We start from the raw sequence: 15957 nt of genomic DNA on the forward strand, positions 1-15957 counted from the left end.
TTTTGTCAGATGTTACTATGGTATACTGAAGTAAAATTACAAGCATTTCATAAGTGTCAAAGGCTTTTATTGACAATTACATAAAGTTTATGCAGAGTCAATATTTGCAGTATTGACTCTTCTTTTTCAAGACCTCTGCAATTTGCTCTGGCATGATATCAATCAACTTCTGGGCCACATACTGACTGCTGGCCGCCCATTCTTGCCTAATCAATGCTTGGAGTTTGTCAGAATTTGTGGGTTTTTGTTTGTCCACCCGCCTCTTGAGCAATTACCACAAATTCTCAATGGGGAGTATCCTGGTCATGGACACAAACTTTTGATGTTTTGTTCCCCGAGCCACTTAGTTATCACTTTTGCCTTATGGCAAGGTGCTCCATCATGCTGGAAAAGGCATTGTTCATCATCAAACTGTTCTTGGATGGTTGAGAGAAGTTGCTCATGGAGGATATTTTGGTGCCATTCTTTATTAATGGCTGTGTTCTTAGGCAAAATTGTGAGTGAGCCCACTCCCTTGGCTGAGAAGCAGCCCCACACATGAATGGTCTCAGGATGCTTTACTGTTGGCATGACACAGGACTGATGGTAGTGCTCACCTTTCCTTCTCTGGAAAAGCATTTTTCCAGATGCTCCAAACAACCTGAAAGGGAATTCATAAAAGAATATGACTTTACCCCAGTCCTCAGCAGTCCAATCCCTGTACGTTTTGCAGAAGATCAGTCTGTCCCTGATGTTTTTCCTGGAGAGAAGTGGCTTCTTTGATGCCCTTGTCTGGAGAAGGAAAGGTGAGCACTACCATCAGTCCTGTGTCATGCCAACAGTAAAGAATCCTGAGACCATTCATGTGCGGGGTTGCTTCTTAGCCAAGGGAGTGGGCTCACTCACAATTTTGCAAATTACAGAGGTCTTGAAAAAGAAGGGTCAACACTGCAAATACAGACTCTGTGCATAAACTTAATGTAATTGTCAATAAAAGCCTTTGGGGCCGATTCAGACCTGATCGCTATTGTGCGTTTTCTTACAGGCTGCAATCAGGTCTGCACTACGCATGCGTATGCACCGGAATGCACAGGCACGATGGACCCCAGCAACGGGGATCGCCGGTCAGCGACGGGATGGTGTGAAAATTCCGAACACACCGGAGATTGATAGGAAGAAGGCGTTTGTGGGTGGCAACTGACCGTTTCTAGGGAGTGTCTGGAAAAACGCAGGAGGGACCCGGCGTTTTGTGGGAGGATTTCTGACGTCAGCTCCGGCCCCGATCATCGCAGCAGCAGAGTAAGTCCTGGGCTGTGCAAAGACTGTACAAACTGCTGCTTGTGCAGCTCTCCAGCACAAGCGATCGCACACCTGCACACACACAATACCCTTCCCCTGTACGCAGCGACTACCTGATCGCAGGGATGCAAAAACGCACCCTAGCACCTGACACTTATTAAATGCTTGTAATTTTACTTCAGTATACCATATTAACATCTGACAAAAAGGTCTAAAAACAATGAAGCAGTAAACTTTGTGAAAACCAATACTTGTGTCATTCTCAAAACTTTTGGCCATGACTTGTATACTCCTATATAACACACATACTGTACAATGAGATGTTGAGAGTAGAGAGAGAGCTGCACACACATTCTAGGAATTCCCCATCCTTCTACTGTGAATTATATTTATTTCTGTAAACAAGCATAACATATGAAGCATCATTTTCCAGCCTGGTTGAAATGTTTAATGTTTCAGAACCCCTCCCCAACAGTCCCCCCTTCTGAGTGATCTCAGCCTTTATCAAGATGCAACACAGCTGTTGAACAAAGAGTTCAAGCTTCAACCTTATGATTTGTCAGAAGTAAATAAGTGATTGAAAGCTTGGCATTTAATATTTGTAAAATAGTAAGTAAACAATAGATTCATTATAAGCAAATATATGTTATAGATAGAACTGGAAAATCATATTTATAAATGTATTGTTAATGTACAACCAACTTTGGTTACAGGGAGTAATGAAACATTTAAATCCTTTGACTGTTTCTGCTGAAGCTGAGAAACACATGAAAAGTCAGTGTTCTATGTTATTAAAATATTTATAAGTAAAGTACTAACAGTATAATGTTTTTTTTTTTATTAAATAAATAAACGGAGCTGATTCCAGTGCCACTTCTCCAGTCATTATAAATTTGGGCAGGGGGTCCAAGTTGATGCATATCAGTGTCAATTGTGTGATCAAGCTTCCTGGACTGTGCATTTTGCTTGGCTTCACCTATAATATAAACTGATGAAACACATATACCAAATGGTGTAAAGACTCTTACAGGGGTGCCTCGGGATGGTGTTCCAGGACCAAGTCAAATTATTTATGTCCAAAGTGATAGGCCAAGCCAGTGCTAGTGGCTGACAATCAGAAAACATGGACAATCAGAAGCACAACTGTACACCACCACATAACTGACCTTAAGACTGACAGGTAGGCCCAATTTACTTTCAATAAAAATAACTTTTATCCTAGAGGTGCAGTGAAAAATATGCTGATACTCTAGGGTGCCGTAATTCAAGAAAGTTTGGGAACCACTGACATTTACATCATTACCACTCACTTCACCATGTCCTGATCCATCGGTCACTCCTCTTCCAAATGGATTTTTGGAATATAGAGTGTATATGTCTTGCATTTTTTACATGATTCAGGTGCTTAGTAGGCTGGTTATGCTATTATTATCCAACATACTGTTCAATAATTGAAGCACAGTGTCTCCTCAAAGGCGTCACAGGTTCTAATGCTTACAAGTGGCTGCATGTTAGTAGATGAGCAAATTATCAACATTTACATTGAGTTTCACTATGCAATTGGGTTGGTTCATGATTATGGTCAACTCTGGAAACTAAGATACAAATGTGTCCATCCTCAACCTACATGCCATATGTGTATGCATTGCGGGTGCGACTCATTTGCGGTAGAATGCGCGTCATGTGATCCTATGATCGTGCACCCGCAGGTATATAAATCAAGGCAAATGAGCCACAAATACCCACAATGAAGCAGGTAAGATGTAGAGGAACATATCTATATTTCAAATCTTCTGCAGTCAAAGCTATCAAATATTTCCAGCACATTGAGCATATACTGAATATAAATATTTACCTAAAGCAATCGCTGTCATTACATGCCAATCACACACTGGATCGCAACACCATGTTAATATAGAAAACCATGATGCTGACCAAGCTGATTTTCCAGAACATCCTGTCTCCAATGTGTATGTAATGGGCCTGTGCTGGCTCTCAAATAAAGGATGCATGTTCCCAGGAAGATAAGCACTTAGGGATGCTAGCTTACTGCATTATATATATATATTATATATATATATATCACTATGCATTTTCTATTCAGGTGTAGAACACATTCAGACAATAAGAGAGCAGTAACTGGCAGCTGTCTATAAAGGGAGTAACATCATGTTGGATATATTTGTAAATACTATATAGAAATACAGTGTGTAGCAGTTCTTATAGTACCACTTTCTGAGGATTGTCTCTTCCAGACCAACAAGAACATTTGTCCCTATAATAATTTGGTTCAGTTATATGGTCTTTGCTATAACCTCACTGTGAACAAGGATTAATAATACAATTAACATGTATAATTTACCTTTTAATAAATGAGCCATTGATTTATGTTACTTATTCCACCAGACCCGGTAGCCTGGGTAGTTAATTTATCTAATAGTACTTGGTTTGAAAATACCTCAATGCATGAAAAACATGCTATTCAGTGTAAAAGGAGAACTGAACTGTCTAGCTATGTGTTAAAGATATAGACAGGGTACAGTGAAAACATAGGACAGGTTAAGAATGTAATGGACATGGCATTTAATTCAAAATACAGGCCTGCTAATTTCCAGTCATACATATTGCATGATCGAATATATTATTAGCCTGACTTATAGGGCACATCTATGTATTCTACAGGGATATTCAGGAAACTAGACTGGGGGCAGGGTGAGTCCAACTAGAAGGATAAGTCTGGTATTGTAGCCATCAAAGGCACTATATTGTATTTATTTCTCAAATGATTATCAAATTACCAATAATTAGTGATAAAAATATTAATTAAACCACTAAGGACATATATTTCTTAATTAAATTAAGGCAGGTGAGGAGAGTAACCTAACTGATCCAAAGTGTTGTACTTACATATAACAACAATTAAGAGAATACAGCCTACATGCTTCAAATTAAGGAATCCCATAGGTTGAACTATATTTACTGCAGCTGGTTTAAGAGTATTGGTGAAAGTGTCAAATAATTCTTAAGTGTAGGTCTTATGGTCCTCGTAGGAGGCAAGAGGTATTAATTAAGATAGGGATTTTGTATACAAGGTGCAAAGGTTTATATAAAAGTCATAATCCTGCATAATATATGTCTCGGAAAGGTATAACTCATCCTGTATGTTAAGTATAGAAATGCAATTATAGAAAAACTATCCCAAAACCATTATACCTGATTGGCACAGAGATGGAGATGGTTGGTGGTTTTCACACTTTTCATTTGTAGTTGGGAAGGCTCAGCAATACTTGAGAAGACTAGTAGAAGCCTATTAAAAGCTAACAAAATTATTGCTTAACCTAGTCATCTAAGTCATCCTATTTTTTCTGTTTGCAAAAAACGTTTCTATCCTGCTGTCATGGGTAGTTTCATTTTTTAATATCTCTGTTTTAGCTTTTTATTTACACTTTGTGAGATCAGTATCTTAATATGTCTTACAGATTACACAGGTGCTTGAAACATCACCTCCTTTACTAAAATTCTTAAGGTGTGAGTGTAAAGAAAATTCTTACCCTCTGACAGCATGGAGTAGACGTAGTGAAGGGTAGGCTGTGTGCACATTAATGTGGTGTTTGATAATAAGGTCATTCACCCACTCCACACGCTCCTCTCCTCCTTTAGCCATAAATGCTGGAATCCACAGGATACTTTCATTCAAACTTTTCAAGCGCTGTAGAAATTTATCTTTCCAGGTGTCATTCACTAGGTCCTCAAAGGCACGTTGGACAACTGAAGGGTTCATGGTTACCAGGTGCGTCTTCATGCCAACATCTCGGGCATACTCCTCTACAGGTGCCAAATTACATCTACAAAAGTTATGGTGTAGTTTACTAACACAGTACATCAAAAGTATAAATGGTGCCATACAAAAAAAATATACTAGGTTCTGTACTCATCACGGATAATACTAATATGAGTATTACCTATTGTAATTAGAGGATGTGTGGGTCGGTTTTTTAGAAATCCAAACGCACCTGAATTTAGGGGGTCCAAGTCGAACCAAGTCCCAATTCAGAAATTCCCTTGTGTCAGAACTTGGATTTAAGAACTCAGTCTTGGGTTTTGGATTGCTTGTAAATCCCTCCCTAGTACTTTTAGGTCACATTACACACAAGAGAGTGTGGTCATAATTGACTGGGAAAGACTGGAAATATATGTTATTGATTATAATAATAACATAGGGACGAAAATAAGTCCAAATTACATGATTTTAGCTGTTTTTATCAATTTTCAAGAAATCCAAAAACAAATATGAATCTGAACCAAAACACTGAGGGTCTGCACACATCTCTGATTATAATAGATAAAATTATAAAAACTAAAGCAGGGTACACACACCTGACGATGGTGCGACCCAGTGACGCGGCAATTATATGTATCAATGTACACCACTGTACATACCGCAAGATCTACTGCACAATGGAGTGATGGTTCACTACGATATGCCGGCGGTCGGGCTCCCGGCAACCAGCATACCGGCGCCGGGAGCCCGACCGCCGGCTTACCGACAGTGTGGCGAGCGCAAATGAGCCCCTTGCGGGCTCGCTGCGCTCGCCACGCTATTTTATTCTCCCTCCAGGGGGGTCGTGGACCCCCACGAGGGAGAATAAGTGTCGGTATGCCGGCTGTCGGGATCCCAGCGCCGGTATACTGTGCGCCGGGATCCCGTCAGTCGGTATACTGAAGACCACCCATCACAGCATGAGGCATGTAACAACACTGTGTTGGACATAGAATTGTCCCATTGGGCATACAGTACATTTAGTGGGACAATGTGACTACCCAAATCATCAAACAATGAATTTGGTGTATTTGAAGGTACATACTAACTATATGATGGTCGTTGTAATCCGTCATGGATCAAAACATTGTCCAATATATGGTATAGTGTCTACCCAGCTTTAGGCAACCAGATACATTCTAGATGTGGTTGAAGATATAGCTCTAGGAATTATTCAAAAATCAGCATTTACAGTATTTCATAAGCCTTTGAGAAATGGAGCAAGTTAGATGTTTGAAATATGTTTTTTTATGGTGAGATGTAACAAACCTTTGAGATTCTGCTTATATCAACCAATCAGCTTCTAATTCATTGTACAGACTGTGCTAGATAAATGATATCTAGAAGCTAGTGCTATAGTATATGCAACTTCTACACTTTATCTCTCTTGACGGTTTGATACTGTACTGTACTGTACTGTACTTAGAGCACAGGTTCTCAAACTTGGTCCACAAGACCCCACACAGTTAATATTTTCCTGGTGACCTGTGGATTTTTAAAATGTGACAGATGGTTGATACACAATGCACCTGCTGGGTGACCTGAAAAATGTGAACTGTGTGATGTCCTCAGGACCGAGTTTGAGAACCACTGCTTTAGAGAGATAAGTAGAACACCACCATTTTCCAACCTCAGTTTGACAGGAGACATTATTGTCTACATGGTGGCTTAGAACTTTGCATTATAAAGACTATACATGTACACCCAGCCTGAGGTGGAATAATGTGTGCTGCTGCTAACATTCTAATGCTTTGATTGGTTACAAGCTGTTATAGCCATGCCTTACTGCATATATGGGTTTAACTAATTTTAAAGAACAAAGACAAAGGGGGTCATTCCGAGTTGATCGCACGTAGCAACATTTTGCTGCCCGTGTGATCAACTAGACGCCACCAATGGGGGAGGGTTTTTTTGCATAGCAAGGCTGCGAACGCTTGTGCAACCGAGCTATGCAAAAACATTTTGTGCAGTTTCTGAGTAGCTCTGGAGTTACTTACCTGCTGTGATGTTTCAGCCTGTCAGGTCCCGAAATTGATGTCAGACACCCGTCCTGCAAATGCCTGGACACGCCTGCGTTCGCCACACCACTCCCAGAAAACGGTCAGTTGACGCCCCGCCACACCACTCCCAGAAAACGGTCAGTTGTGATTGCGGCAGCAATCGCTTTCTTCGTTCTTCTTGTCATTGCCCAGCGACGACCTTCGCTGGGCAACGACGCGCCTGCGCATTGCGGCCGCCGTGCATGCGCAGAACCGTCCCGTTCGCACCGCTGCAAAAGCAGCGTGTGAATGGGTCGGAATGACCCCCAATTGGCATTAGGTCTCTAGAAAAATGCACCTTAAAGCCCCTTTCAGATATAATTACCCTGCTTCAACCCTACTTGGAGTCGTCAACCCTTTCACACATGGGTGACCCAGTGACCCGGGTCTTCTAGCATTCAGTGGGTGCTTGGAGATGATCTACAAGCACCACTGTCCTCGGCCAATCAATTTCTTTTAGGTGTTGCCTGTGTCAACGAGACTCGGGTCACACCTTTCAGACCTAAACCAGGTTGTCTACCCGGGTTGCAAGTCCCGTGAAAAACTGTGCTAGCGAGCAGGGTTGTGGATCTGGGAATCTCGACCTTGGTAGACCCTTTCAGACATAAGCTGGACCTGGGTAGATGTGCACTCACATGCTAAAACCCGAGTTTTTGGTTTACGTCTGAAAGTGGTATAAATCTAAGCAATCTAATTCTGAATCTATTCTCTTAAGGTTTTGATTGGGCCTGAGTCAAACTGGAAGAAAGGATTACATTACATCTGTATAATTTAGAAATCTTTTTTGATGCATTTTTTTCTCAACTACAATAAATACCTTATTTCTACAGTTTATGATGTCAGGCTCCAAGATATAAAAAGACTTGTCTAGAGTCACTAGTTACAGATCTAACCAGGCTTGCATCAGCATTAGCTGCTCTCTGCTGCCATCAATGCAAATAGAGTGTTATTAGAATTCATACTTCCTTTAATGGGATCTTTGAAATCACATCAACTTTGAAGACTTTGAAGACAGTCTCTCCGTGCTGCCGTGACTCAATGGGCTTTGTAGTCTCTAATCTTCCATTCTGCTCTGTGCACCTGTTGAGCTCAGAGACACTGTGAGACTATAACTCAGCATGAGAGCTACTGCCATTCCTTTAAATCTAAAAGTCATTCTAAGCTCCAGACATAACTAACCAAGTGTTATAATAATGTGCTGTGTTTTTAGTGACTTATTTACTTAATAAACTGCTGTAGCTATTACAGAACATTTAGGTATGTGTCAGCGCAAATAGCGGCAATAAGATTTATAGGATGTCCTGGTATAGTGGTGTAAACACTTAATGCCACCACTGCGGTTATTTGTATCCTGCAGTTTATTTTTAACAGAAGCCATAGATTTTTCACTTCAGGCCTAATGTATATCTCAGCATAGTTCGGTTTGTTATACTATCCTTCTGCAAAGTGCATTACATTATAGGGTTTAAGCTTGCACAACACTACCTATGGAGTCTATTGTAGAAGCACTAGAGTCAGCATGCCAGCATAAACATTGGCAGAAGACACTATAAGCGATATTCTCTTTTCAAGATAGGGTTAACATTGTAGACTCAGAGATTTCTCCAACTCCTCTTGTTACTGAAGCTTACCAATGTCCCCATAGGCCTCTGTGGCAACATTGACTCTGATCAATGCATTAAGCAGAAGTCGTTAGCTTATCCTGTCAATGGGGTCGTATACCGCTATAGAGACTTCACTGCTTAGGAGGATTTCCCCAGGGCTTGCCAAAGGAGCCTTAGCACATAACATAGTGTATCCATATCATATAGAATATTTGCCCCTGCCCAGTAGCCACCATTAATAAACAGACCCCCCTCTCCTTGCTGTTTTAAGAGACTGTTGGATGTACAGTATAGAAAACATATTAAATATAACACAGTACATCCTGATGGTACTGTATAATAATAACATTGCTAATAGAAAGTTATATCTTCTGTAACAACATGAAGCATGGTTAAATGTAATATGCCAACAGTGTCTATTTCGTATCACAGTCACTGTGATACAGTGGTGCATTTTTTTCTTCTCTGTCGCACGCTTTCAAGTTCTTGTGGATTTTTTTACTCCTACGTTCAGTGTTTAGTTATGGGATCCATCAGTCAATAGTTCGAGCACACATGGTCGTCATGCATTAGGTCTACAGGTACAAAAATGTAACATGATCAAGCGGTCGACATATAAAAGCTAGACAGTGCTTAAGGTCAACAGGTACAAAACTTCGACAGGTTCAAATGGTGGACATGACAATGGGCGAGACGCATATGGTCGACAAAAGTTTTTGGGATTTTTTTATACATAGAAAATGACACCGAGAAAAAACAAAAAAACATTTTCATGTTGACCTTTAGATTCCATCAACGTTTTGTACCTGTCGACCTGTTGTACTGTCTACCTTATACATGTTGACCTATTGACCCTGTCAACCTTTTGCATGTCGACCATATGGGGTCGATCAATTGACTGTCGACCTAATTCTGGTCAACCCAATGATCCACACCCTTTAGTTCTATGGCGGTATAAATTACTGATATGTTCCCTGAAACTATTTCTCTGTAGCAGTAAAGTAGTTTTCCTCCCAGACAGTTCTCTATAAGATGAATATGCAGCATAGTGTGAAGACACATTGGCACTGATACAGTTTTTATTTAATGCCGTTAGTCAACAAGTTGTGAATCACAGACTCATGGTTTTCATGCCATAATAATAGTACAAATTTCCAATAAATATATCTCTTTACAAAAAAAAAAAACAATTCTCTGTCCAAGATCTAGCAAAAAAATAGGTACTTGTGCCAAGGCAGCAGATTCCAATAATATTACTTAACGCGCATTAAGAGGAATGCTGCACAACCATTCAGTGGATTTCATCTTTCCAGAACACAAACTGCTATATAATATACAAATAACCTCTATGTATAAATGTCTGATCTGAATGCCTGTGCAAACAGAGATTTCTGATGTCACTTGATCAGCGCTCATTACAAATATATATGTAGTATAAGGAATAATACATAAAATCACCTGTATCTTATTACAGATATTAGAAGCCACATCAGACTTCTTTGACTTGTGTAAGAAGACTCTACATCCTACAGCTTTTATATAATGGCTAAACTGCTTGTTCACTTCTAATATCCCTATAATTCACAGTTGGGGTCTCACTATTCCATATGTTTTCTATAGTTCGGTCATTACATTACTTTATTCTATTCCTCTATTCAGGGTTTATTAAGTCATTGCTTTATTCTATTTTTCTATCCAAGGACCTGTGCCACAGGTGTTCAGTGGAAATCCTGTGGGTGTCACTACCTGAGTGCCCCTCCTCTAGGGGACAGGTTCCAGACTGTGGAACAAGGGTGCTTGGTTCATTTCTATGGTAACTACACCAAGTTATCCATCCTGATATTAAAAATGGACACCCCTGCCCCCTTCTTTATAAAGGGTCCCTGTTCTTTGCAGGCTGATTATGCTCTCTTTAAAAATGGTTGGTCTCTGGTGGATGGCTACATTCCTTAAGCTTGGGTCCCTACTACTGCATTTTCCGGGGAAGTTGATGGGCCTTTATGCCCAGTCAAGACACTGCAGTTCTATCTACATTTTAGCTATGATAGTTATTGTAGACCAAGTTCACCCACAAACCTCACATTTTTTGTAAATATCAAGTAGCAGTATTTATGAAATATTAATATTAATTAGCATTTTACTTGTTACTGGGTGAGGTGTCTATTGTCATTTGGAGAAGAGCCCAAAATCTGGTAAAAACTGACTTTTCGCCATAGGAATTTTACAAATTTAATTTTAGTTATTTTAAAAATCTCCCAGGCAGTGATAGCTATCTTCAGGTACTTAGACATAGCCAAATTCAGGCTTCCAGTTCAGTGCACATGAGTTACCCAGCAAAGACAGGCAATGTATGTGCAGAGAGGACCACGATTGGACTTTGAATTAAAAAGTCTCTAGTACAGTAATCCATTAGCTTCAGGGAGCTGAGTTTTCTAAACTGTGGGAATACACAATAATAGAACCTACTGTACATGTTTAGTGAATGCTTTATGTAATGGACAGCATGTTCATCTCTTAGCCTGTATACAGTATGTAAGTTGTCTTTCTCTATCGTCCTAGTGGATGCTGGGGTTCCTGAAAGGACCATGGGGAATAGCGGCTCCGCAGGAGACAGGGCACAAAAAGTAAAGCTTTTCCAGATCAGGTGGTGTGCACTGGCTCCTCCCCCTATGACCCTCCTCCAGACTCCAGTTAGATTTTTGTGCCCGGCCGAGAAGGGTGCAATCTAGGTGGCTCTCCTAAAGAGCTGCTTAGAGAAAGTTTAGCTTAGGTTTTTTATTTTACAGTGAGTCCTGCTGGCAACAGGATCACTGCAACGAGGGACTGAGGGGAGAAGAAGTGAACTCACCTGCGTGCAGGATGGATTGGCTTCTTGGCTACTGGACATTAGCTCCAGAGGGACGATCACAGGTACAGCCTGGATGGTCACCGGAGCCGCGCCGCCGGCCCCCTTGCAGATGCTGAAGTTAGAAGAGGTCCAGAATCGGCGGCTGAAGACTCTGACAGTCTTCTAAAGGTAGCGCACAGCACTGCAGCTGTGCGCCATTTTCCTCTCAGCACACTTCACACGCTGTCACTGAGGGTGCAGGGCGCTGGGGGGGGGCGCCCTGGGAGGCAAATGTAAACCTATATACTGGCTAAAAATACCTCACATATAGCCCCCAGAGGCTATATGGAGATATTTAACCCCTGCCAAACTTCACTAAAGAGCGGGAGACGAGCCCGCCGTAAAAGGGGCGGGGCCTATCTCCTCAGCACACAGCGCCATTTTTTCTCTCACAGAAAGGCTGGAGAGAAGGCTCCCAGGCTCTCCCCTGCACTGCACTACAGAAACAGGGTTTAAACAGAGAGGGGGGGCACAAATTGGCGATATAAATATATATATAAAGATGCTATTAGGGAGAAACACTTATATAAGGTTGTCCCTATGTAATTATAGCGTTTTTTGGTGTGTGCTGGCAAACTCTCCCTCTGTCTCTCCAAAGGGCTAGTGGGGTCCTGTCCTCTGTCAGAGCATTCCAGGTGTGTGTGCTGTGTGTCGGTACGTGTGTGTCGACATGTATGAGGACGATGCTGGAGGAGGCGGAGAAATTGCCTGTAATGGTGATGTCACTCTCTAGGGAGTCGACACCGGAATGGATGGCTTATTTAGGGAATTACGTGAGAATGTCAACACGCTGCAAGGTCGGTTGACGACATGAGACGACCGACAAACAATTAGTAACGGTCCAGGCATCTCAGAAACACCGTCAGGGTCTTTTTATAAAAAACGCCCATTTACCTCAGTCGGTCGACACAGACACGGACACTGAATCCAGTGTCGACGGTGAATAAACAAACGTATTCCTCATTAGGGCCACACGTTAAGGGCAATGAAGGAGCTGTTACATATTTCTGATACTACAAGTACCACAGAAAAGGGTATTATGTGGAAGTGAAAAAACTACCTGTAGTTTTTCCTGAATCAGATAAAATAAAATGAAGTGTGTGATGATGCGTGGGTTTACCCCGATAGCAAATATTGGCGTTATACCTTTTCCCGCCAGAAGTTAGGGCGCGTTGGGAAGCACCCATTAGGGTGGATAAGGCGCTCACACACTTATCAAGTGGCGTTACCGTCTCCAAATACGGCCGCCCTCAAGGAGCCAGCTGATAGGCAGCTGGAAAAATATCCTAAAAAGTATATACACACAGACGGTGGTTATACTGCGACCAGCGATCGCCATCAGCCTGGAGATGCAGTGCTGGGTTGGCTTGGTCGAATTCCCTGACTAAAAATATTTTATTGATATAGAGCATTTAATAGGATGCATTCTATATATATGTATGCGAGATGCACAGAGGGATATTTGCACTCTGGCATCAAGATAAGTGCGTTGTCCATATCTCCCAGAAGATGTCATGGACACGACAGTGGTCAGGTGATACAGATCCCATACGGCACATGGAAGTATTGCCGTATAAAGGGAAGGAGTTATTTGGGGTCGGTCCGTCGGACCTGGGGGCCACGGCCACAGCTGGGAAATCCAACCTTTTTACCCCAAGTTACATCTCAGCAGAAAAAGACACTGTCTTTTCAGCCTCAATCCTTCCGTTCCCATGTGGGCAAGCGGGCAAAAGGCCAGTCATATCTGCCCAGACATAGAGGAAAGGGAAGTAGACTGCAGCAGGCAGCCCCTTCCCAGGAAAAGAAGCCCTCCACCAGTGGGGGGGTAGTCTCAAGAGTCTCAGCGCGCAGTGGGATCACTCGCAAGTTGACCCCTAGATCATACAAGTATTATCCCAGGGGTACAGATTGGAGAGTCGAGACATTTTTTCCTCGCAGGTTCCTGAAGCCTGCTTTACCAACGGCTCCCTCCGACAAGGAGGCAGTATTGGGAAAAAATTCACAAGCTGTATTTCCAGCAGGTGATAATCAAAGTACCCCTCCTACAACAAGGAAAAGGGTATTAGTCCTCCACACTATATTGTGGTACTGAAGCCAGACGGCTTGGTGAGACATAGTCTAAATCTGAAATCTTTGAACACTTACATAAAAAGGTTCAAATCAAGATGGAGTCACTCAGAGCAGTGATAGAGAACCGGAAAAAAGGGGACTATATGGTGTCCCTGGACATCAAGGATTACCTCCATGTCCAAATTTGCCCTTCTCAACAAGGGTACCTCTGGTTCGTGATACAGAACTGTCAATATCAGTTTCAGACGCTGCCGTTGAATTATCCACGGCACCCCGGGCCTTTACCAAGGTAATGGCCGAAAAGATGATTCTTAAAAGAAGAAAGGCATCTAAATTATCCCTTACTTGGACGATATCCTGAAAGGGACAAGTTTCCAGAGAACAGTTGGAGGTCGGAAAAGAACTATCTAAAGTAGTTCTACGACAGCACGAGTGGATTCTAAATATTCCAAAAATCGCAGCTGTTTTCCGATGATACGTCTGCTGTTCCTAGGAATGATTCTGGGCATAGTCCAGAAAGAGGTATTTCTCCTGGAGGGGAAAGCCAGGGAGTTATCCGACCTAGTCAGAAACCTCCTAAATCCAGGCCAAGTATCAGTGCATCAATGCACAGGAGTCCTGGGAAAAATGGTGGCTTCTTACGAAGCGATTCCATTCGGCAGATCTCACGCAAAAACTTTTCAGGGGGATTTGCTGGACGAATGGTCCGGATCGCATCTTCAGATGCATCAGCGGATAACCCTGTCTCCAAGGACAAGGGTGTCTCTTCTGTGGGGGCTGCAGAGTGCTCATCTTCTAGAGGGCAGCACATTCAGCATTCAGGACTGTGTTCTGGTGACCACGGATGCCAGCCTGAGAGGCTGGGGAACAGTCACACAAGGAAGAAATTTCCAAGGAAGTGTGGTCAAGTCTGGAGATTTCTCTCCACATGAATATACTGGAGCTAAGGGCAATTTACGATGCTCTGAGCCTAGGAAGACCTCTGCTTCAAAGTCAACCGGTGCTGATCCAGTAGGACATCATCATGGCAGTCGCCCACGTAAACAGACGGGGCGGCACAAGAAGCAGGAGGGCAATGACAGCAAGGATTCTTCGCTGGGCGAAAGATCATGTGATAACACTGTCAGCAGTGTTCATTCCGGGAGTGGACAACTAGGAAGATTTCCTCAGCATAAATGAATTCCACCCGGAAAAGTGGGAACTTCATCTGGAAGTTTCCACATGTTTGTAAACCGTTGGGAAAGACCAAAGGTGGTTATGATGGCGTCCCACATGAAGCGCCAGGTCTAGAGACCCTCAGGCAATAGCTGGGACGCTCTGGTAACACCGTGGGTGTACCAGTCGGTGTATGTGTTCCCTCCTCTGCCTTTCATACCCAGTGTATGGAGAATGATAGGAAGGAGAGGAGTAAGAACTATACTCGGGGTTCCGGTTTGGGCCAAGAAGAACTTGGTACCCGGAACTTCAAGAGATACTAGAAAGGATCTTGATTCAGCAAGAATCATGTCTGTTCCATGACTTACCGCAGCTGCGTTGACGCCAGGGCGGGTGAACGCCGGATCCTAAGGGAAAAAGGCATTCCGGAAGAGGTCATCCCTACCCTGGTCAGAGCCAGGAAGGAGGTGACCGCACAACATTATCACCGCTTAGGTGAAAATATGTTCCATGGTGTGAGGCCAGGAAGGCTCCACGGAAGAATTTCAACTAGGTTAATTCCTACATTTCCTGCAAGCAGGAGTGTATATGGGTCTCAAATTGGGGTCCATTAAGGTTCAAATTTCGACCGGTCGATTTTCTTCCAGAAAGAAATTGGCTTCAGTTCCTGAAGTCCAGAAGTTGTTAAGGGAGTACTGCATATACAACCCCTTTTTGATGTCTCCAGTGGCACTGGGCGATCTCAACGTAGTTTGGGATTCCTAAAATCACATTGTTTTAAACAACTCAAATCTGTGGATTTGATATATCTCACATGGAAAGTGACCATGCTGTTGGTCCTGGCCTCGGCCAGGCGAGTGTCAGAATTGGCGGCTTTATCTCACAAAGCCATATCTGATTGTCCATTCGGACAGAGCAAAGCTGTGGACTCGTCCCCAGTTTCTCCCTAAGGTGGTGTCAGCGTTTCACCTGAACCAGCTTATTGTGGTGCCTGCGGCTACTAGGGACTTGGAGGACTCCAAGTTGCTGGATGTTGTCAGGACCCTGAAAATATAGTTTCCAGGTCGGCTGGAGTCAGGAAATCTGACTTGCTGTTTATCCTGT

At 42.6% G+C, this 15957-nt stretch overlaps 1 protein-coding gene across 1 annotated transcript in view; it reads right to left on the minus strand.

Annotated features, from left to right (window-relative positions):
* Positions 1 to 15957, minus strand: part of ST8SIA2 (ST8 alpha-N-acetyl-neuraminide alpha-2,8-sialyltransferase 2) — a 386354-nt gene that overhangs the window by 75510 nt on the left and 294887 nt on the right. The window contains exon 5 of the mRNA XM_063925734.1: positions 4830 to 5123. Within this exon, the coding sequence (XP_063781804.1) occupies positions 4830 to 5123 (294 nt within the window). The remainder of the gene's footprint in view (positions 1 to 4829; positions 5124 to 15957) is intronic.

Source organism: Pseudophryne corroboree, chromosome 6, assembly GCF_028390025.1.
Source record: "Pseudophryne corroboree isolate aPseCor3 chromosome 6, aPseCor3.hap2, whole genome shotgun sequence".
Lineage (NCBI taxonomy): Eukaryota > Metazoa > Chordata > Amphibia > Anura > Myobatrachidae > Pseudophryne > Pseudophryne corroboree.